The sequence below is a fragment of the Lissotriton helveticus genome, chromosome 3_1 (assembly GCF_964261635.1).
Source record: "Lissotriton helveticus chromosome 3_1, aLisHel1.1, whole genome shotgun sequence".
NCBI lineage: Eukaryota > Metazoa > Chordata > Amphibia > Caudata > Salamandridae > Lissotriton > Lissotriton helveticus.
This window is the reverse complement of record NC_136061.1, coordinates 1,652,883,099-1,652,906,624: the sequence shown is the minus strand read 5'-3', so window position 1 is coordinate 1,652,906,624 and position 23,526 is coordinate 1,652,883,099. Positions and strand designations below refer to the sequence as shown.

The 23,526-nt window shown below is 47.9% G+C and overlaps 1 protein-coding gene across 1 annotated transcript in view; it reads right to left on the bottom strand.

The window, feature by feature from the left end:
* Positions 1 to 23,526, bottom strand: part of LOC144823688 (protein mono-ADP-ribosyltransferase PARP14-like) — a 924,605-nt gene that overhangs the window by 756,437 nt on the left and 144,642 nt on the right. The window contains exon 7 of the mRNA XM_078682423.1: positions 4,335 to 6,604. Within this exon, the coding sequence (XP_078538549.1) occupies positions 4,335 to 6,604 (2,270 nt within the window). The remainder of the gene's footprint in view (positions 1 to 4,334; positions 6,605 to 23,526) is intronic.

The window sequence follows — 23,526 nt, the reverse complement described above, 5'->3', positions numbered from 1 at the left end:
AATATACAACACCTACTGGACTGAGGTGACGGTTTCCCAAGTAGGAAAGTAGTCTCGTAGGTGCCCCACCCCCCGACCAGTGTTGTGTGATTGGGGAGAAAAAATGGCAAGTCAGGGTTAGGTGAAGGTAGTAGCTCCTTTTTGGGAGCAACCCTTGCTTTGCCTCTAGAATTGTTTGCCCGGTAAGATCCTCTAAAATACACCCTGTGGAAGGATTGCTGTCCCTGGGTGCTTTGATATGATGTGGATGCTTCGGGGGAGGTGGTCTTTGAGCCTCCACAGTACATGGCGTAGCGAAAAAAAGCAGCGGGAGTGGATGTATGAAGTGCCTTCATCACTTTGGCTGCTTCCATATCCTTTTTGATGATCTTTAAGATTTGGTCCACTTGAGAACCAAAGACATGTTGTCCATCAAAGGGCATGCTCAACAGGTTCTGCTGAACCGACGGCTCGAAGCTACAGGTAGAGTCATGCATGTCTGCGTAGCATGACACTTAAATTGAGCCCCCTGGCAGGGGTGTCTGCTGCGTCTAGGGCAAGGGAATACAGGTGTTATAAATGAGATTCCCTTCAGAAACTATCTGTTGACCCCTTTTGTTATGCACCTATGGGATGTTTTGAAGAAGCTTTGCTATTTCGTCCCACTAGGCACAATCACATCTTTCTAGAAGGTCAAAAAAATTAGCTAGATACCATTATTTGGCGGATTGCGCAGCCGCCCTTTACCTGCAGCATCAATGCATATGATTTATGATTTATTTTTCTGATGGAGGGGCGACCCCGTTGGCCTGGAAGCTGGCTCGCTTATGGGCAGCAGTGACCACCAAAGAATCTGGTGGCGGCAGCTGACTGCGAATATGGATGGGGTCGAAAGGGGAGGCTTTATATTTTTATCCACCCTAGGTGTTATAACCGTAGCTCGGACAGGTTCTTTAAAAATGTGCAGCCCACCCAGGCGTGAGGATCCCCAGAGAAGCAGGTGGGGAGGACAAAGGTTGAGAGGGAGGAATAGGGCGAAGGATGGTTCTGCATGTGTTGGTAGCCATATCCGCTTTCTTGCAATGTTTTTTTGGAATAGGAATGTCCAAGGCCTCCTTGAAGGACAGCTGATGTTTTGAAGGAGGAGCTGGACGGCCTTAAGTGTGGAGACGATGACCAAATGTTTCTGCCTTGAGTAGAGCCCTTCTTGCAGCTTATGGAGTATCGGCTCATCTGCACAGATGTCGGTCTTGCTAGTGTATGCCGACGGCTCAGGCTACAAGGATACCTTCGGTTTCAACGCAGATGTTCTGGTTGGTGCCAAGGCAAATGTGGTCGGTGCAGAGAGTCAGCTTGGTGCTGGTGTCGAAGTTGCCGGTGCCGATGTGGTCAGTATCAAAGGCTACTTCGGCACTGAGCCGGAGCTGGGCAGACATCCAAAGTGTTTAGTCTGTGCCGAACAAAGCCCGGTCCCAGGATGCTTGTTTCCGGTCCAGGGAAGACATGGCTTGGCAGTTTGGGCTGGACTGTTCCCATTAAGCACAGGGGCAGACTGATTTGCATATGGCCATGTCTGAACTGGGGTGGTAGAGTGAGCTAAAGAATGATGATGGGTTAAACCCAGATCAGTTGACTGGGGGTGAGTGTTTGATTTGCTCCAACGCTCCGTCCATCATCCCCATTGGTATCGCTTTGTTTGCCCTAAGTTGGCAGGGTATGCCCAGACGTGGGTTCCTTGCTCACTTTGCCACTGGATTCAAGCTAGCCTGGCTGATGACGGCTGACTAGACAGAAACCGGTCCCAGGATGCTTGTTTCTGGTTCAGGGAAGACATGGCTTGGCAGTTCGGGCTGGACTGTTCCCATGAGGCACAGGGTCAGACTGATTTGTATATGGCCATGTCTGAACTGGGGCGGTGGAGTGAGCTAAAGAATGATGATGGATTAAACCCAGATCAGTTGATGGGGGGAGGGTGGGGGGGGGAGAGAGGAGGAGGGGAAAGAGGAGGGGGGGGGGGAGTGTTTGATTTGCTCCAACGCTCCGTCCATCATCCCCTTTGGTATCGCTCAGAACAAAGCCCAAAGACAGTTGCGGCCTGAATGCCTGCTCTGGTGGTCCAGAGTAGTCTAGTGCCCTTTGGCTAAAGGCTGCTCGGATTGAGGGTGGTGTTGCGGGGGGAAAGGGTGCTGTATGCACGGACCGCTGAGCAGGCGGAAGGTACTAAAACTCCAGGTAGTAGCCAGAACTTTCTTCAGGGAGAAAACCTCTTCATCTGCAGTCAACAGTAGTGGAAGATGCTCCCCCTTGATGTCCTTGGGAGCGAAGAGGTGTAGGGGTGTTGTCTTCCCCCTATGCAACAACTTGACCCAACGAGTGCCACTGTTGCAAATTGATTGTTTGGGGTGGAAGGAGCAGCAAGCTTCGCATGTGACCAAGTTCTGTCCTGGCAATCATTACAGACTGCAAATCTAATGGAGAACAGTCAAAGGTTATTTCTTGTGGCAGCGAGGGCATTACCGGAAAGGAGTCCATTCCATTTCCATCAAAGCATGGTGAAGAGACGCAACACAGAGACAGGAGTAGGCCCCGAAGGGCGAGACCCAGGAGGGGCTGTGGTCAATCCGCACCCCAAAGGAGCAAAAGCAATCAAATATCAGCCAGAGATGGAAAGTAAGGGAGACGCAATCGAAGTACAATACCGCCACGGGGAAGGTACCACACAAACTAAAAAGAGCCCTGTAAAAGTGATGAACCAGAGAGTGAGGCAAACTGACCTTCAGATTATAAAGTAAACGAATACCTTTGAACTCTGGATAGGCACACCAAATTGCACCTCCAACACTGTTCCCTAGTAATAGATAAAGTGCACACAATACTTAGTATCATCCGCTAAATGATAATATTGCAAAGCAGATCAACATAAAGTTAAAAACTTTGCAGTGCACCCAAAAAAAAAACATGTAAAATGAGAATATTGCAAGGATTTGTATACCTTTTTTATTTTTCTTCCAAACTCTTCAAATTACATATCAATTAAAATGATTACAGCCACAGCCAATCAGTTTTCGTTCTTACAATGAACTTCTTCAGGGCATTATATTTCAAGCAGTATATTTTCTTCATTGACCAATAAAAGGGAAGAATATATGTCTTGTATAGTCCCATTTCATAATCCCTTTCCAATCAATTCCATTTTCTTATTATAATCTCGGTTCCAATGTATTATGGTAATTCACCAATCCAAACCACATGTTCCTGGTAGTCTATACCCCATGATGACATCCTAATCAGTGATCCACTTTGTGACAGGCATTCCACGTTCCAACTGGCAAAACTGCTAAGAAGATGGAATAGATTGGAAAGTGATTTTGGAATGTGACTTAACAAGACCTATATTCTTCACTTATATTGGATTAATGAAGAAAATACACTGCGTGAAATAAAACGCCCAGAAGACGACGGTTGTAAGAACGAAACATGTTGGCTAAGGCTGTAATCATTTTAACTGATATGGAATTAAATGTTTTGGAAGTTAAATAAAGATACAGGAATCTTTGAATTATTCTCCTTAGGCTTTAGTGTGCCATTAAATTTGCAAATTTATATTGAGTAAACATGAGTTGGATTTGATAAACAAGTTAACTGTCTGCCAAGCGGAAGGTGTTGTTTTCATGAAACAAATGTTATTCCAATTCATGGTGGGTGATGAAGTATTCAGACTAATCTAAAAGGGAGGCTTGCACTGCAATAAATGCATCTCTACCCTTCTATAATAAAAGAATTGAGAAAACTGACCATTTGGAGTGTGAGATTAGATCAGATGGTAGGTTCCTCCATTTCAGGTCCAAAACAGGAACAGGTGTATAGTAGTGCTTTGCTATGTTTACATGACAAAATGGCCAACCAGATTCAGTTCTGGCAATAGTGACAGCAGGATTAACAATCAAAATTGCAACACCACAAGGACTGTCAAGTGCACCAAACTGCATCGTCCAAGGTCATGTAAGAATTTATGTTTACGTCAGCAGATTATAACTTGGTTATGTTTGACTAAGCTCAGGTGACAATTATAAATGTTAACTGAACTGTTCGATGTAAATACAGTCCCATATTACAGTTACCCGTTATGTATATTTTCGCTCCCCCGGAGAGAGATTTTTAATGCAATGTGCTGCTCTCAGCATGGTCTTGCACGAATCATCCTGCAAACTACTGAAGGAACATGGAGTCCTATACTTTTTCAAACACAAACAAACCGAATTCCAAAATATTTTTCAATGTTCTGCTTCCAGAACAGTATATCAATGTAATTACAGTTTTAGGGGTAGAATACATAATATATTTTAAAAACTTACTGTTGCATCTTGAATGTTTCCTTGCTCCAAAATAATAGCAAGACCTTCTTCTGTTTGTACCACCTGAACATCTTGTTGGTTTCTGGGTTTTCTTTTTTCTGGTTTAGTAAGGCTTGCTAATCTTGGGACAGGCTGCGACTGTTGCCCCCCTCCAAAGTGTTTTTTCAATGCACAAGTAAAGGCATCCACTGTTTTCTGACGTTTATCGACAAAATGTATATGAGACAGGCAACTTTTCCAGTTACGAGCTTCCATGTGTTCCTTTAATGAAATAACAATACAATTCACACAGAGGTCTAACGGAAAACCAAAGATGCCAGAACTAATTGCAGGGATTCCAATGGATTTGTGATTATACAACTCTGCAAGCTCAAGGCTTTCTTTAATACACCTTTTCAACAAGCTCTCCGCAGTAGCTGGGGCAAATTCATGCCATCGGGGACCAACTGCGTGAATGACCTGTTTGCAAGGTAAATTCCCGGCAAGTGTTATCGCTACGGCCCCGGGCTTCAGTTTTCCCTGACGCTCAACAATATTGTCACTTTCAGTTTGTAGTTGTGGGCCTGCAGCTTGCAAAAGTGCTTGGGCCACACCTCCAATATGTTTCAGGTCTTCATTTGAAGCATTCACCACCACATCAACAGGGTGCTTGGGCAGGTCATCTTTGTAAACCCCCACAACTATTCCGCCTTGCAGGTTGACGTGGTAGCTGGGAAGGCCAGTCTCCACCTCGGAATACTCTTCGCATTCCTCTTGGTTTTTTGCTAACCTCACGTAACAGTTGTATTTTTGTTTCAATGTAATAAACCACGTCTCCTCCGATTTTTGGGAGAATTTCTTGGCTCCTGGTTTGTTAATAGAGAGGACTTTCGAATGCAGTGAAGACAAGACTTGTTGGACCACGCCAGCCATAACCTGCACATCTCTCCGTGGACCAGACAATAAAAGGTGTCTCTTCATAGTTTGAGGGTTCAAATCAATTTTGATGTTTTTTTTCTGAATTTCAAGTAACATTTGCTTTTTCTCCTCTTGCAGAAACTGTGCCACCACTTCATACCCAAGAGGGATGGACTTTTTAATTTGAGTGTTCTCGTCAATGAAATTAGAAACCTGATGATAGACTTCTGTTACTGCTACTGAATATCCACTGATTACAACTTTATTTTCCTCAATCTCAATTAATACAGCTGGCCTCTCTGAATTGAAGGTTTCCAATAAACTACTTCTTAGCGTATGCCATTCTTTCATTTTGATTACAGAGCTGTCTTCAAGATCAACCCATTTGTAGATTATAGACTCTTTAATTTGTTTTTCAGCTTCTTCTATAGCCTTCTGCGAGTTCCCTTTCAACAGCACCATTGTGCTCTCAGTCTTACAAAACGCATTGATTGTTTTATCTGTTAGCAAGATGTAGGAAAGATCATCATTATCAACTTGCTGAATAAAGCGCAAAACGTAAGGGTTAACATTAAGTGTTTTTTGTTTTAAAGTTCGCTCCCATTCAAGTATCTTACTTTTAGCAACAACCACCTCTAGTGGAAGGCCCAAAAACTTAATTCTGCTTGTTGAAACCTCAAATGCCATTTCCATTTCTGGGAAGATCTTGTGGATATCCTCTTCTAACTTGTCACAGCACAGTATTGCATACTCTGATGGCGAGACACGCAAGTGTTCACAGATACTTTGAGCTTTCCTTTCAGTTTCTTTTGTGGTCTGTTGTAAAATTTCCTTGAATCGCAAGTCCATTTGGACAACGTTTTCCAGAATTCCTGCCAGACCAACTTTGTTACTGCTGACATCAGGTATGATAACAACTTCAACTCCCACTGCACTAGTCACTTTCTCCTTCATAACCTCCCACATCTCTCGATCCACTGAATGCTCAATAACTTTAAATTTTTCCATTATGCTTGAGAACTTCTTGGGAACCTCTTCGTCCCATGTTTTAGCAACTTTGAAGAGAATCATCCTCTGCTTAGATAAGGACGCGTCAGGGACAAGAATGACCTCTGTGCAAGGAGTTCCCGAGTCAGGCCATGTTAGTTCACAGTATGAAGCTGACATTTCATTTTTTAGGTCTTGCAACGATTTTTCGTCTTTCTGAAGATAGTGCCATATATACGGACTTATAGGTAATCGAATTAATTCAGGAAGTTTCATGACTGGTCTTTCCTTTCCGTATAAAGCAGAGTCCAATGTGAGGTAGTAGGGATAGACAGACACTGCTTTTCCTTTCATCATATGTGGTTCTGCCAAGACCGTGGTAATCACTATAGAAAGAAAAAATAAAGATCACCATTTTACTCAAATTGTGCAAGAGGATTATCTATTTTATGCTTCACAGTATATTCAATATTGTGGCTCCAAATATGAGTAATGTGGATTTGTGTGTCAGGATGCAGTGATGTCAGAATGGACGTTTAGTGCCGGTATCACGATACATAAATTTGTCTATTACAAGTTAATCCCCACAGAATCCCCTCAGACCTAGTTTTCCTAGGTCAAATTCAGCACTGGATACCAAACCCCTGTGGTATACTGGTCGTACTTGCCACCTGCTCTGAGCAGGTGATGAATGGGAGAGGGGGAGTGTGGGCGAAGGGTCGCAAGATGAGGTGTAGAGGTTGCCAGTTAGCTGGAGAAAATGTGGTCTGGAAGAGGGAAACACTACATGCTTCCCTCGTGCTTCAGGAGAGCGTTTGGTGGGAGCCAGCCACTGAGCTGCACGTGCAGCCAAAGCCAAAAGTGGTTTTAGCAACTGGGTTTTCTGGCCAATAAACCAAATCAGGTCCAGTGTATTTGCACCAGAGAAGTACAGGTGCAGGAGTTTACTCATCAGGGGATACCGCTTTGTGGAACTTGCAATTAGACCGAAAGTGGTGGTCTTACATCTTCAAAATTAAATACAATTTCTGTACTGTGTGCCACCTTAAACGCATATAGAAAATGACATAAAACAAGGTTCCATTTTTCATGATCAAGGCAACACATTAAACAAATCATGATTACAACTCCTCTTAGGCTTATATTTAATTTAAGACATTTTCATATAGCAAATTTAATTGACAATTAATGGAGTACTTCGCATCACAAAACAAGAAGACCTGAACAAGACCAGCAGAAGGGTGACAAAACAATTTAGGGTGGAAGAAGACTAATAAACAAAGTTGAAACTGGATGAACAGGTCAGTGTTGTGATGCAAAATGATGGGAACCTCTAGCAAACCATTGGCTGCAGTAATTAAACACCAGTTTGTAAAAGAGAAATGAAGGCATGTAGGATAGGACTTCCCTCATCAGTTCAAATTATTTGAGCTGTAAATTTACCCAGAACTAGTGTCTTCCCCACTGTCATACACAGATGGGGGTGGCTGTGTGGGGTGATTGAGTGTGTGAGGATATTCACATCTTTATAGAAAATACTGTCACAACATTCCATCGAAAACCCATTGGGTATTGTCAATAGCTTCTGCCTTGAAAAATGGGAACCAATCATTGAAAAAATACTGTACAATATTCAGACTTTGATTCTACAAAATATGATGCTCGTTTGTAAAGTGAGAAAAGTTACACGGGGCACGGAAAACGTTTGCAAAATAAAAAAATGTAAAACGCTTAACTGAAATAGACTAAACTTACCAGGTAAGCAGTGCAAATGCCCAATCTGTAACTCATCAAGTTCAGTGTACTTTTGCTTGGCCAATTTAAGTTATATGTGTCAAAATGAAAGTGGAGCTTAAGCATGCGAGGTTATCGGTCAATGTTTGAGGTAAGTGACACTTTTTATTTTTTAAATTGAGGGTCTGCAATACCCACTGGACACAATTTGGTAATGTTTGTTAAAATAACACGAGGTGTCTAGCTAGAATCATTTGGATCCATTACAGCCAATCACTTTGTGAGATTCGGTAGAAAGTAGCATCTGGTGTCTGCTGCGAAGGACCAGTTAGTCGGATCTCTCCTTACCCTGTAACAGGTCAAAAACATAAAAGGACATATTTCCCCCCACACTACTATGGCCTTGTCAGGCGAGTAGGAGGAGACAGGAGGGGTGTAAAATATACCCTAGCCTCGAACAAAACATATTTGTGGGCAATAATCTTCAACAGCTTTGCTGTGCTGCAGGGGGAAATTTTCTTAACTTCTCCTCCTTTCAAACTGACCCCCACCGTTCCCAAGAACAGTTAATGCTTTTACTGCCTCTCAGCCTTGCCGCAGGGCTAGGAATGATTGAAGGTCCAACCCTTGCCTTTGCTAAGAGCAGGGAAAACTTTACTTTACCATGGAAATAACGTATAGCTTCTGTGGTTTTTAACAGACAATTCCAGTCTTGAACAAGATCTAGAAGGTAGTGTGTCCCCCTTGCCAAATGCTAGGAGTATTTCTGTTAACTTTAAAACAAAAACAAGCATAAAAAATGCAATAGGTCTCGCCTTTCATTAAGTTAAACTCATTTGCTTTACTATACAATACCATTAGCAAAGCAAATGGCTTTGACTTAATCAAAGGCAAGACCTATTGCATTTTCAATGCTTGTTCTATTCGTGTAACTCTCTCATGTGATCTCCCCCTACAATCCTTGCCAAACGCAGTGGAGTGTCGGCAGGTGCGTGTCGGCAGGGGCGTGTCGGCAGGGGCGTGTCGGCAGTTGCGTGTCGACAGTTGCGTGTCGACAGTTGCGTGTCGGCAGTTGCGTGTCGGCAGCAGTGGGTCAGCAGCAGCAGGTCAGCAGCAGTGATGTATCAGCAGTGGCATCAGCAGCGGCGTGTCAGCAGCGGCGTGTCAGCAGCGGCGTGTCAGCAGCGGCGTGTCAGCAGCGGCGTGTCAGCAGCGGCGTGTCAGCAGCGGCGTGTCAGCAGCGGCGTGTCAGCAGCGGCGTGTCAGCAGCGGCGTGTCAGCAGCGGCGTGTCAGCAGCGGCGTGTTGGGCCCCTTTGGATGACCCTGGGCTTATTTTACTCCTGGTGGTGACCTCTGACCACCAGGAGTAGTTCAAGCAGGTCTTCTGGCCTGCACAGTGGTATCTTGCAGGTAGTTGGTTCCACTGGCTCCCTCAACCAGCTTTCCTCCTTTCCCTTGTCTCTGGTGCAGAAGTCCAGATCTTTACACCTACTGGACCTCAGGGGGGTATGTAGGCCAGCATCACTGGCCCTATGAGAGCCCAACAAAAATCAAAATTATGGAGTGAAGAGGTGGTGCTGATCAGCACCAAGGTGAACGCACCCTCCTCCAGTAAATGGTTCAGATAATCAAAAAGGTCCAACCTCAAGTAGTTAACGGTGAGTCCAGATATTGTTGGCATACACAGTGTTTGTTAAAATACCCCTCACACACCAAAAGGGCCCTTGGTGTCATGCTTTATCATCGGGGTCTTCCCGTTCCGCTGCGGGACGGGGCGTGCTACGACTAGCGACTACGCTGGAGCACCTTAAATAATTGTGAGTGCTATGTGAGTTGGAGTGAGTGTAGGTAGGGTCAGGGGTGTTTGGAAAAGTGAATCTAAAATGATACCTGGCTTTGTGAAGCAAAAAACTATTTATTAGTCACAAGCTGGTATCGTTAAAAAAGGTGTAGCGGAGACTGATAGGCTTGACAATGAGCTTAATCTCCTAGTGATTTCACGCCAGTGGTGGAGGTGGTGACGGACCCTGCCTCCTACCGGTGTGGGGTGCTCCCTGAAGCTCTGATTAGGAAGGTTTAGAGGTGGAAGCAGCGGGGGTGGAGGTGGACTGGCCCGCTCGCTGGTACCAGACCCGCCCCTGCGGAAGCCACGTCCACGCTGAGGCTGGCTCTGCACAGGCTTCATGGAAGAGCGTGCTGGGGTGCTTTTACCCTGGCTACGAAAGGAACGATACCCAGGCGTGGCAGGGCTCTTCGCAGAAAGGCCCAAGGACTTGGCCGTGGCCTGCGAGTCTTTAAAGCGCTCCAGGGCACTGTCGGCCTTGTCGCCAAAGAGGCGGGAGCCATCAAAGAGCATGTCCGTGAGCGAGCTCTGGACATCGGGCGAGAACCCGGTAGACCGCAACCAAGCATGGCGCCGCAACGCCAGTTGTGGAAATTGCCCTGACCAAGGAATCAGCCATGTCCAAACCACACCTGATGGCAAAATTTGCTGCATCCTTGCCTTCCGCAATCACTTGGGAAAGGACAGCCTGGACCTCCTCAGAACACTGAGGCAGGACTTCTGCTACCGAATCCCACACTGCGTGGGAGTAATAGCCCAATAAGCAGGCGGTATTAACCAACCGCATCCCCAAGCTGGCTGAGGAGAACAACCTCTTGCCATATTGGTCCAGCTTCTTGGAGTCCTTATCCGGCGGGTTTGTGGGAAAGGTACTCTGCGACTTCGAGGACTGAATGACCAGGCTCTCAGGCGTGGGGTGAGTGGTCAAGAAGGCAGGGACACCAGGCGCCATGCAATGACGCCTAGCGACATTCTTATCCACCGGCACCCCCGAGGCCAGACGCAACCAAGTGCCCAAGAGGACTTCGGTAAGGGCCTCATTGAAAGGGAGCAGCGGCTCCACCGACGTAGACGCCGTCTAGAGCACCTCCGTAAGGAGGTTGGTCTTAAGGGCCACCGTGGGGAGGTCGAGATGGAGAGCTCCCGCAGCCCGATGCAGCACCATAGTGTAGGAAGCGCCCTCCTCCACAGTAGGCGGAGGGGAAATCCCGGGTCAGAAGACACATCAAGCTCACCTGCATCTTGAAGGTCATCCACCCAATCCTGCTCGTAGTCACACTGCCTCGCAAGTGGGTCCTCAGAGCCATCCCGGTCCTTGTCCTGCTCCGGAGCAGAAGGAGCCGTCGCGGCAACAGGGCTGGAGTGTGAGGGGGGGGCAAGCGGCGCCGGGAGTAGTGCCTGGAACAGCACCGGGAACGGCGCCGGCCGGGGCCGAGCCGGAGCGCAATCCCAATGCGGATCCCAGTCCGGAACAAAATGGTCCAAGAACCGGGGCAAGGGTGGGGTAAACGGCACCCAGTGCGGCGCCTGTGGCGGAGCCAGGGGAGGCGCTGGGGCCGGAGTCAAGGGCAGCCCCGGGGCCAGAGCCAGCGGTGCTGCACCTTGTGGTGCCGAGGGCGCTGGATCCAGTGGCTCCGGGGCCGGTGCCAAGGCGGTGCCGCCGGTCCAACAGGATCTGGACACGGGACCGCGGGGCCCACTGGCACACCCCAGGCCCCAGGCCTAAAAAGGCGGACCTTTGCAGCAAGAAACTCTTGCAACTGTTCGGGAGTCGCAGACGGACCAGAGTATAGCGGGTAGGCCGCGGGACTCCCAGGCTGTGGAAGAGCGGCAGGGGTGGAGCCCATGTCCCCCTCGTCCACCTCCGAGGAGCGCCGGGGGATGTCGGAGAGTGATCACGCTTCTTCGCCTTCTTTTTGTTGCGCCACTTACCAGAATCCGAAGGTGAAGAGTTAGAGTCCGAGGAGTGACGGCTCCGATCCCGCGAATGGCCCCTGGACCCGGAGCGGCGATGAGAGGAGTGCCGGACCTCCAGCAACTTCCGGCGCCGCTCCCGCAAGGCCTTCGGGCCATGGCCCGGCAGTCCCATGGTCGGTCTCCAGGAAGTTGAAGCAGACATCGTGGGGGTCCGCCACCGACATATTACTTGTAAAAACAACAGGAGCAAGGTATCTGTCAACCGAGTTGGGATTGGGGTTCGGTATAGTAAAGAAATATAATACCCCAACTGGTATTATTTTAGAGACAGTTAGTAAGGATATGCATACACCATTATCCAAAAGGAAGCAAGGAGACTCTGTATTGATTATGGCATGTGCTCAAGGCATCATTTATACATAAGTTTAAGGAAAAAGGTCAAACAAAAGGAGGTAATTTGCAGTTATTGCAGCACTGCAGTACACAATTTGACAAAAGATTAAATAAAAACAACCCAAATTGTAAGTGGTGCTCTAGGTGTATAAGTGAAAACCAAGTGTCACCTTTGGGACTGACAAGGAGGGAAGGAGCCAACACTGAAGTGCAGTTTACATATGTTTATTTGCTTATACAGAGTCAACAGGCTGTTTGTGCACAGTCCGGGTCCAAATAGCAGGGATCCTCTTGCTTGGGGGGCAGGTTGGCGTTATAGGCGGGGTATTCTTCCTCTTCTGCCGGTAGCGCTCGAGCCCCACATGAAAGGAAAAGAAACGTGGCTGTTAGGGCACAGCTCAATATTACTACAACTGAAATGGGAAGGGGCGTGAGGGCAACAATCGTGAGGAGACAAGCGACCTTCACCTGAAGCTAGAGAGCACTACCCGAACAGTGTAGGGTGTTTGTGCTCAAAAGATAAGTGCCCGTCCCTTCCCTCCCACCTCCCTCTGTTACCCTGTTCCAGCGCGGTTAAAAGTGTGCAAGGCACGTAATCTCTCTCGTACCTGTGTGAGCCACGCGTCTTCCTGCGCGTGGCTGGGTGAAGCGTGGGGACGTCGGCCTCCTGGCTTCTCCTGGGGTGCTGCCTCCGCAATATTCCCTCGACCTGCGGCGTCCGTGACCTCTGCTTCTCCGTGGGTCTTTGTACCGATGGTGGCTCTCTCTTCTCCAGTGTGCTCTCCGTCCGGTCCTCCGAGGTGGTCAGCTTCTCTACAACTCGGATTCTCCTCCTGTAACTCTCGTCGCGCCGTCCACCCTTCCGCGTCTTCCGTGTCCGCCTTTTGCCGTCTGTTCAGCGCGTCCGATAGGCATGGGGAGCCTGACGTCACAGGGGCCGGGATCCAGGCAGGAAAGTCCGGGCCGTCATAAAGGGCCCCGACCAGTCCTGCAATCGAGAGCGAGAGTCTGTTACGGGGCAGGTCCTGACCCCGTGACACCAAGGTAGTGACGCATGTGACAATGTGAAACAGCTTGGGTGGCGCAAGGTGACTGGTGCATAAATGTACAGTGAGATATTCGATACACGGCGGTTCCAAGTAGATTCAAGAGTTCATTTTTAGGTTTGTTTGGTATTGTGAGCCGCTTCGTGTTTTGCTCCTGTTTTCGCGCTGGATGGTCGACGGCGTTTCGATCCCCTCAAATCCGGATCTTCATCAGGACTGGGTCGAGGGCAGTGCTGGAGGGGGGGCAAAGAAAAGCGTTGGAGCACGGGTGGTCGGAGGCTGGGGGGAGAGGATCAAGGACTGGGAGCGTGGCACAATAAGCTGATGGTTGGTGCAAAGGGGAGCTACTTCAGAGAGGCGGAGGTCCTAGCCAAAAAACTGACAGCAAGAGGCTACCCCAAACGCCTTATCTCAAGAGCAATAAATAGAGCATGGTACTGCCACAGGGAACACCTACTAACAATCAAAACCAAGAAACAGCTGAAGAGGATACCCTTTGTGTCCAGATTTAGTCCCAACAGCAACAAGGTGGCCAAAATCATTAAACGGAATTGGCACATACTTCGCCCATTTGAACCTTTTAAAGAAGAACCCTTGTTCTCCTACCAACGTGGGTACAACTTGGCGTCTCACTTGGTACATGCCATAACCTGGCCTCAGAAGACTACGGACAAACACACAATAACTGCTGCCTGGGGCTCCCACCAGTAGTTGGTCCTTTCAAGTGCCAGAACTGCTCAGTCTGTGATCTCACCACCAACACCTAAGGATTCACCTACAAAGACAAAACATACACCCTAAAGAATCATACAAACTGCAGATCGACCAATGTCATTTACGCCATCAAATGCCCCTGTGCCTTACTATATATCGGACAGACTACACAACCCATCAAGAACAGAATCATCCAACACAAAAGCAGGATCAATTGCAAAGTCCTTACGGCATCCCTGGTTTCCCACTTCCTTGAAAAAGACCACCTCGACAGCGACATCAGGTGGCGGGTCATTGAACAGGTCACGTTGCCACAGAGAGACGGAGACATCAAAACCCTCCTTAACAGATGCGAATGTAAATGGATGACCTTTTGTGACACGATCAACAATGGACTCAATACCATTGATGAATGGAAGAGTACAATATCCATCTGACTATCCCCCTCTCCCCACTGTATCTTTTACTCTTTCTTGAACTTATGGTCTAACTGACGCCACTGATTGACCATTTACCATCACTCTCATGCCTGTATAGACCTCTCGTGCACACATTGCTGAATAATATGTCCTAATCTGTACATGGAACTGTTGCCTTATTGCCTTATTAATTGTGTTATTGCTATGTTACCTGCCGCATGCTTGACCACGCGTCACTATGCTACTGTCACAGGTGCATCCATACACTCGAGTGACACTCTTAGCATGCTCCTTTCTTCCTCCCCGATACACCTGCTATACCCCTGCTGGCCCATGCCCAGACTCCCATTGCCGACAGCCTTGATCTGCCCTGCCCGCAGCATTCCCTTATCCATACCGACCTTGAGCCCCCCTTGCGTTCAGCACCCTACTTCCCCATCTGTCCCTTGTGATTGGTGCACTTTCGGCCAGCTCTCCCCTTTCTTTGAAGGTCTGACATGATCCACAGTCCTCCCCGAGCCCGGGTTCTCCAAGTGTAGCTGACGCCTGGTATGACACACACCGGGCACTCCCCCGCCCCGCGCGCTGAGCCAATCACCCGCCCCCTCGCTCCCGAGGCCTTCGCCTTCCACCCTAGCCACGCCCCCCACCCTATCACTATCAGGCTACCTGACAAGCCTTCGCGTCTCCCTGGTTACTCAGAACTCCCAGATATTCAACGAGGCTGTCTCACGCCGAGGTACGATCTCCTACTTGCTAGTTATCGGTTTCCACTTTCCCATGCCGCCACCTTCACTGGCCTTAATTCGCCCCTTTGCGCCCTTAGATTCATTCCCGGTATCCCGATTACTTATTGGATCGGAGCACAGGAATTCCTTAACCTACCGGACCCCCTGCTCCAGCATCATCCACCGCTCGTCCCGGTTAGTTTGTCCGCCCTATGACACCCTCGTGGATGCATCCGTCTACGGCACCACTTCTAACCCCCTCCCTTGCCCCCACAGACGAGGACACGACTCTGGACCCCGCCCCCCTCATCAGCGGGCCCATCTAGCGTCGATCCTTGGTGAGTAGCTCGGCTCCTTTGATCCCCACGGCCCGGCATCCACATGTCACTCCCCTTACTAATTATCCCATCTCCCCTTCCCAGATCGAGCGCTACGCCAGTCCTCCACCAGACGCCACCGATCTTGGAACCGTCACTGCAGCCCCGATCCTCTCCGCCCAGCCTCCGACCACCCGTGCTCCAACCCTTTTCTTTGCCCCCCTGCAGCAATGCCCTCGACCCAGTCCTGATGAAAATCCCGATTTGAGGGGATCGAAACGCCGTCAACCATCCAGCGCGAATACAAGTGAAAAACACGAAGCGGCTCACGATACCAAACAAACCTAAAAATGAACTCTTAAATCTACCTGGAACCGCTGTGTATCGAATATCTCAATGTACATTTATGCACCAGTCACCTTGCGCCACCCACGCTGTTTCACATTGTCACATGCGTCGCTACCTTGGTTTTCACTTATACCCCTAGAGCACCAAGTACAATTTGGGTTGTTTTTATTTATTCTTTTGTTAAATTGTGTACTGCAGTGCTGCAATAACTGCAAATTACCTCCTTTTGTTTTACCTTTTTCCTTAAACTTATGTATAAATGATGCCTTAAGCACATGCCATAATCAATACAGAGTCTCCTTGCTTCCTTTTGGATAATGGTGTATGCATATCCTTACTAACTGTCTCTAAAATAATACCAGTTGGGATATTACCGACATATTACGGCGGCACGACCCACAAGACTTGAAGCATCCCTACGTGCACCAGGAGACAAGAGAGAGACAAAAGTCTCAAAAGGTAGTCAAAAAATGACAGAGGTACGTTCTCAATCTGGATCTGCGCTTTCGGCGCAGAAAAAGAAAGAACTGACGTCAGTGCACATGGGTGGTGCCCAAGTAGTCTCCGAGACATCATCCCGGCACGTACGACGCCAGTGACGGACGCGGAGCCACATGACGCCACCGACTGGCGCACAGGACTACTGCTAATCAGAAAAATTTCTGGATCCAGTCTGTCGCCTGGGGAATATTCTAAGGTAAGGAATCTATCACTAACTGGTCTCTTTCAGATGAAAAAGACCCTTAGCTTTCTTCCTCCTAGTGGCGGTGTGAATACCTAACCTCCAACTGTATTATCAAGCGGTGCAATTAAGATACTTAGGGGCATGGAGCCACTCTGAATCAAAAAAGCACTGGTTATTTCAGGATAGGGCAGTAGCTGGAACATCACTGATGAAAATCCCCTTTTTAAATAAAGCACAAAGAGCGCGAAGCTTGTATCTGTCCCCATCACGCAGACGACAATGGTGGCATGGGACAAGACCATGGCTAGTATCAAACACAATTTGACAATGTTTTCATTTACTATGACTCCTTTGTAAAACAATCCAGATTTTGAACCGGGGGTGGACAAGGACCAGTTTATTCAGTGGCGTCGCTCTGAGTGCTGCGCCGTGGGTCACTTCTTTGAGGTCGAGGGGGTACTTTGTTTCCAACAGATTAAAGCAGATTATGGTATCCTAGAAACAGAGCGATTTCGCTATCTGCAGCGTAGACACTGGATAGTACAGCCATAAAACAAGGCTGCCGTCTCATTCACTATGAGAGATGGCTACTGTCCAAGACCTCGGACAAAAAACTAATTTCTGAATTATATGGGTGTTAAACATGCAGAACAAACACATGCACAATGCGGGTGAACCAGGTGGGAAAAAGACATATGGTGAACCCGAAGCAACAAAGTGGGATGGAATATGTCACAGGGCTAGACACATGGCCAGTTATAAAGCTTTAACTGATACACTCAGAAAGGTGGCTACCTACTGGTATTACACGCCAGCCTTAAGTACGTAAGATTAACCCCTCACTCAGTGCAGACTGTTGCAGGCACTGCAGAGCACGTGGTACGCCGGTTCACGTACTATGGGAGTGCCCCCAGCTACAACACTATTGGACCCAAGTGTTAGACCAAATTGACACACATCTTGACACCCAACTATCCAGATTCCCGGCATACGTACTATAGGGGGTTCCCAACCCACTGACTTATCCATTAAAATCTAGGAGAGGGCGACTGATTGGACTGGCCTTGGGAACAGCCATTTAGAACATACTCACAAACTCGGGAACTGCCAAACCACCCAAACCCCCCACCCCCACACACACAGGTTGGCTAACCCGGCTATGGCACATACTGGGAATGGAAAAGATAACACTAACGCTTGCTGGGCAGGGCTCAGCCTTAAGAGAAATATGGCGGCCCTTCCTGTCCCTACTATCGCGCGAAATCCGAGAACTCACTTGCTCCAGATATTTGCGATTGCTACGACTACCTGTGTCTGTTGGGCCACCACCCCTACAGCAGAAGTAGTATACAGTGACATTAACATGTATCTCGAAAATGGTGCATAGGTGAATGGAGAGTGGGTGGCGGTGAGAGGGGTAGGAGTTTGTTTGCATATATGACACTTGCTTGTAAGCTGTTCGACGCAGGGCTCTGTGTGGCCCAAGGTTGTGCAAGGTCTACTGTTGGGATTTATTTATTTATTTTGAAAGTTTTATATAGCGCGAACAAGATCTTTGCAGATAACAGAGCGCTTTACAAAGGCAGGTGGAAGGGTAGGGGAACAGGGAGCATAGTAAGGATGTAGATCAACAAGTTCATGTACAAAGCCACAATAATACATATAGTACAGGTATGAGGTAGCATGGCCTAGTTGGGACTTGGGTCATCCAAACAATGTAAATAATACAGAAATAGAGAAAAATACAGCTATGAGGGAGCAGGAATCTGAGCACTTTAGTCTAATACAAGTTTATTGATTTTTAAACACTCAATAAAGATTTGAACCATAAAGGGTAATTACCGTGGATGAGACACATTTAGTCAGACCCACCCACAGTAAAAAGTCCAAAACAGAGTGATCAAAAAAGCAAAAAATATGGGCGTACTAAATGGGGGCAACACATTTTGCAACTGGTACTAACTCAGCATTGTGTTTCCCCTCATTAATGCCTCCTGTAGTGCCGCATGTGGGTAGGAGCTAGGGTGACCAACCGTCCGTAAATTTCACGGACAGTCCATAATTTCGGCCGTCTGTCCGTTGTCCGTGAAGGATTCTTTAACGGGCGACATTTGTCCGTAATTTTAACTGTTCACACAGCTGGCCCCCACCTCCCTTCTTGACTCCAATGCTGCTGAGGTCGGGTGTAACAGACTCCGATGCTGTATGAAAGCTCAGATACCCAGCAGCACTGGAGAGGCACAGCGGGATGGCAACCCTCACACCTTCAGCCCTTGATGAGCTGTTAAGAGGTGCTTGAAGGTGACTGAGAGGCGGGAGGGGGGGGGGGCTGCAGCTTCAGGAGCAGGGGCATCTATTCAGATTCAAACAGCTCTGAATGCATCTTGTATCTGCAATTGGTGTGAGACATTCCCCCTTTCTGCCCAGGGCCCCAAACATCCTAGAACCGGCCGAGGCAGCACGTGGTTCATTTCACAGAGCTTAATTAGTCACTACATTGTAAACAAACCTCGATTCTTCAAACATGCAGTCTATATTGTAATGAAATAAAGAAATGGCACAATCGCACCCACAATGATTAACAAAGTATGGAGGACAATTAGTTAAATCAGTTCTCTTGGAGTATCTCCTTTCAGTACTGTACATCAGCGTGGGGGGGGGGTGAGGGGGGCAAAATTAACATTTTGGAAACGCAGCCTGTCTTCTCATTGTCTTGTCCAGGAGGGGGTGAGGAGCCCTCCCCCACCCTGGAAGAGACCAAGATGATACTAGAATACTGCATGCCCACCCCTGTGCCCACCCTGGTGGATGCTGTTCCCCCCCATGTGGTGGCTCCTGCCCCCCCCCGCCCGGCGGAGAGGGCTCCTGTCCTCCCCCTGTTATGGATCCTGTCTCTGCCCTGGGTGGCTTCTGTTCCGAGTCCTGGGATGGCTTCTGCAGCGAGGGTGAAGTTCTTGATGGGTGGGCGAGTGAGTAAGTGAAGGGATGGCTGGATGAATTAGTGAAAGGGTGAATGGATGAATGAAAGATTGAATAGATGCATAATGGGAGAGGATGGATGGATTGATGAGTGAGTGGAAAGATGGAAGAGAGAAAAGGGAAATAGCTGGATGTATGGGTGGAAGGGTAGCTGGATGGGTGGAAGGGTAGCTGGATGGGTAAAAGGGTGGATGGATGAGTGAAAGGATGGATGAGTAAAAAGATGATGAGTGGGTGGATGGATGAGTGAAATGATGGATGTATTAATGAATTGATAAGTGCCAAGGCGAATGGATGGACAGATGAGTGAAAGGGTGGATGTAAGGATGGATGAGTGAGTGAAAGGGAAGTTAGATGGACAACATGATGAAAAGATGAGTGAAGGAGTGAAAGGATAAATGGATAAGAGAAAGGATGGATGAGTGATAGGGTCAATGGATGGATTCATGAGCGGGTGAGCAGATGGATGAATGGGTGGGTGGATGGATGGAAGGAAGGATTGCTAAGTGAAAGAGTTGATGGAGAGAGAAAGGTAGGATGATGGATGACTAAAAGGGTGGATGGGTGGAAGAATGAGTGACTGGGTGGATGGATGAGTAAGTGAAAGGATGGCTGGATGGGTGAAAGGGTAAATGGCTGGATGGATGAGTGAATGGATGGATGGGTAGAAGAGTGGATGGATGAGGGTACAGATGGATAGGGTGAAAGGGTGGATGGATGGATAATGGTTGGATGAGTGAAAGGATGGATGAAGGGATGGATGAGTGAAATGATAGATGGAAGGCTACATGATGGATAGGTTTGCAAATGGCTGAATATGTCTAGATATGGCTGGGCTTACTTATATACTATTGCGCGACCTCTGATGTGTCTGTAAAACGTATCCAATTGTCCTGAAGTTTTGTCCTGAATTTTGACCTCCTGTCCTGAATTTGTGTCCTGAATTTTGACCCTTTGTCCTGAATTTTTACACTCACTGTCCTGAATTTGCACCAATGCCAGTTGGTCACCCTAGTAGGAGCCCAGTTATTTTGATCATCAAAATAATATACAGCATGTTGCAACTGGGTCGCTGCAAAATACAAAACCATATCAGGCAGGTTCAGGCAGGCCCAACCCTCTTTGCTTCCATGGAAATTTCAATAATTCCAATTTTACCTTCGTTCTCCCACCTGCCCATACCAGTGTGCCCAAGAGTGTATACACCCTTAATGGAATCAAGCACATTATGTTTACCAAACTATATAGATATTTAGGCAAATAAATAATTTTAATCAGGGAAATCCGGCATATTATAAATCCTTTATAACCTTGCCCACACTACCCTGTTAACTGCAGAGTTGGATCCATAGACACACGTAATCCCAGATACATAAAGTTAGCCAAATCCCACTGTATACCAAGTGTCGGTAATTGTCCAAGTTCTACACCATTTAGAGAAGCCATTGTAAAATGTTGATTTACCCTAATTTACATGGGGTCAAACTCCCAAAAGCTGTGGAGCACTGTTATTAAAATAGAGATCACGCCTGTGGGTTTTGAATGAACTGGAGCATGTCATCTGCATAAGTAGACATCAGGTGAGGCTGCTGTCAATGGTTATACCACATTCGCTTACTGTTGTTTAAAGTGCGGTGCCAGTGGCTCAGTCGCTATGGGACACGCTGTGCCTAATCGCTGGCCGGTGCTGAGGGGGGCTCCAAACCCTAGGTCACATCATTGCTGGAGGAGGAGCCAGGATTGCGACCTCCCGCCATCATGTTGCAGCACTACAAAGCAATTAAGTATAATACGGCGCGGGCCATGCCCGGGCGAAGCTTGTGCCAAGGGTGGGCCTGTCCTGCGCCAGTCAGCAACCGAAAGAACTCCTCCTGGTCCTGGCCTGTGATTCATCCGGGTTGCCTAGGAGACCTAGGGGGCTAAATGCTATAGGCAAAGAAAGATTGAGAACAGTTAAGGGGCGGGCGATACAATCACCACTATTGTTTCTTTTCTGGTTTGGGTGACCGGAGTCATCACAAAGGAAATCGAACGAACAGAAAGGCGACTCTCAATAGAAGAGGTAAGCGAGTGCCACCCATCATCATCACGTGGGGATGTTAGGCAGAGTCCCGATAACACAGCAGAAGACCATGGTTTGTTCATATGCCTTAAGGGTGCTATGTTAATATTGCTGAAGATGCCCACACTGATAGTTCTTGCCAACGGAACCCCCTGGCAAGAAGAAGAAGGGAGGAGTGGCGAAGAAAAAAACTGCTGTGGGGGAAAAAAGGCTAATGCTGTTTTAACTGTTAGATAAGTTTATATCTGATTAAATTTGTAGTAGAGGTGAAACTACGGATCAAAGCCTTTTAAACCCTTTGTTTGATCTTCTGGATGCTTTTGAGGCTAGCCTGTCTATTCTGTCTAAAAGCAGCAAGGATCTACTGTTTATGGTATCACCCTCTCCCCTATAACTGAGCGCCGTCAATATGAGGAGGGGATAAGCATGTGGACTGCCAGGCTCGCAGGTAAAGAATGTGTAGAATCACAGGAGGAGTTATGAGGGCCCAGGTCTGCACAACTGGAAGCGCCAAGTTGGTTATCACAACCCCAGCAGGGGTGGGCGCAAACTGGTCATTACATAATGTCATAAATCAGTCTAGTGCGGTCTCAGGCAAGTTCGAGGTGCCGAAACCAAAACATACAAAAGGGGCAGACTGCACTACTCAATCCCCTTGGTGGCTGTTTTAATGGGTGTGTCACCCTTAAAAGGAGGGCATGGAGTCAACCCTACAGTTAATGCACAAAGTCAAATGTTGGTGCGATTATTTGCTGGAAAATGGTATTCCACGATTCCCCCCACATAATTATGGGTAGAAGAGTGGGATGGGTCGGGTATAAAGAGAAAAGTATTAAAGGGGACTGTGTGGTGATCATTCTGAGTGTTAAAAATTGTGTTTCGGTTGGCTAGGATATGCATCTAAGCCTGGCAGAACACACCACTATAGTCAGGGTAAAGGAGTTGCACACCCATGATAACTCCTGATCATCCCCATTGTATCTTGGCAGAGCAGTCAGGCTTATCCTAGAGGTAATGTGTAAAGCAATGAAACAAAGAATGTGTACGCAGTTCCTTGGTGAAATATTGTTCACCACAAGACACCAGGGTGATAATGTCTGGTGGAATAAAAAAGAAGAAGTAGAAAACAGGGGTCCTAGACAGATGGAAGAGAGGAGGGGAATTCCTCCTTTTGGAACCAGGGCTCTCACACACCCAGCAAGCTAGGTGTCATACTTCATCATTTGAGCCTGCTCCTCCTTGGGCCAGCGCTGCAATGCCTAACGGGCACCCTTAAAGGGGCTCTTTTTCGGAGATTTTATTCCTTGCCGTAAGGGTGCGGGGCGGGTGAGGGGGCCTAGTCAGGTGTAGATGTAAGTGCAGTGTATTAAAATAGGTTAAGGATTTCTCTGCAAAACTTTATTCTATTGGGTACCTTACCTAAGTTACATTAGGAAAGGAGGGGAGCATGTTCTATTAACTAGGTGAAAGAATTCCTACTCTGCTCCTTGATGGTCGACATGTTTCTCGCCTAATAACTGTCTGTTGAAGATCATCGGCGATTCTTCAGGACCGTGCATAAAAGAGAAAATTCATGATAAACAAAAAACTATCTACATAGAAGGGGGGGGGGGGAAGTGTCTCAATTCTACTTGCCACTTGTAAAAACGCCTAGTGGGATCCTTCTAGGTGCCGGAGACCCCCTAAATTAGTGTGTGTGCTGGCCTCATCTGGTGCAGCGGTTACTTGGACACTCAAACAGTAGTGTCGCTGTTCCCAATAGGGACCGTGCCGGCATCCGGGTCCTTCGTCAAGGTTGCACCCTGTCCCGACAGTCCCTCAAAAGTTCCCCTGGTATGTGGAATGGGATGCCGGGGGGAAAGGCACAACCATAGACCCACAGGGGGGGGCCTCGCTGCCTTTCACTCGCAGTGTGCACAACAGAGCTGCCCAGATGTAGCTCCCAACAGATCAAGTGCCCCCAAAAGCAGCCAGCTCCTTCGGGTAGGAGCCCTCCAGTGGGGCGGGGTACCTCTTTGGTATGCCTGGCTGCGCCCTCGAGGCTTGCGGAAGGCCGGTGCCCACGAGAACCAAACCTTGTTTCACCTGCCCTCGCTCCAGGGCAGCGTAGACTGCAACAGCC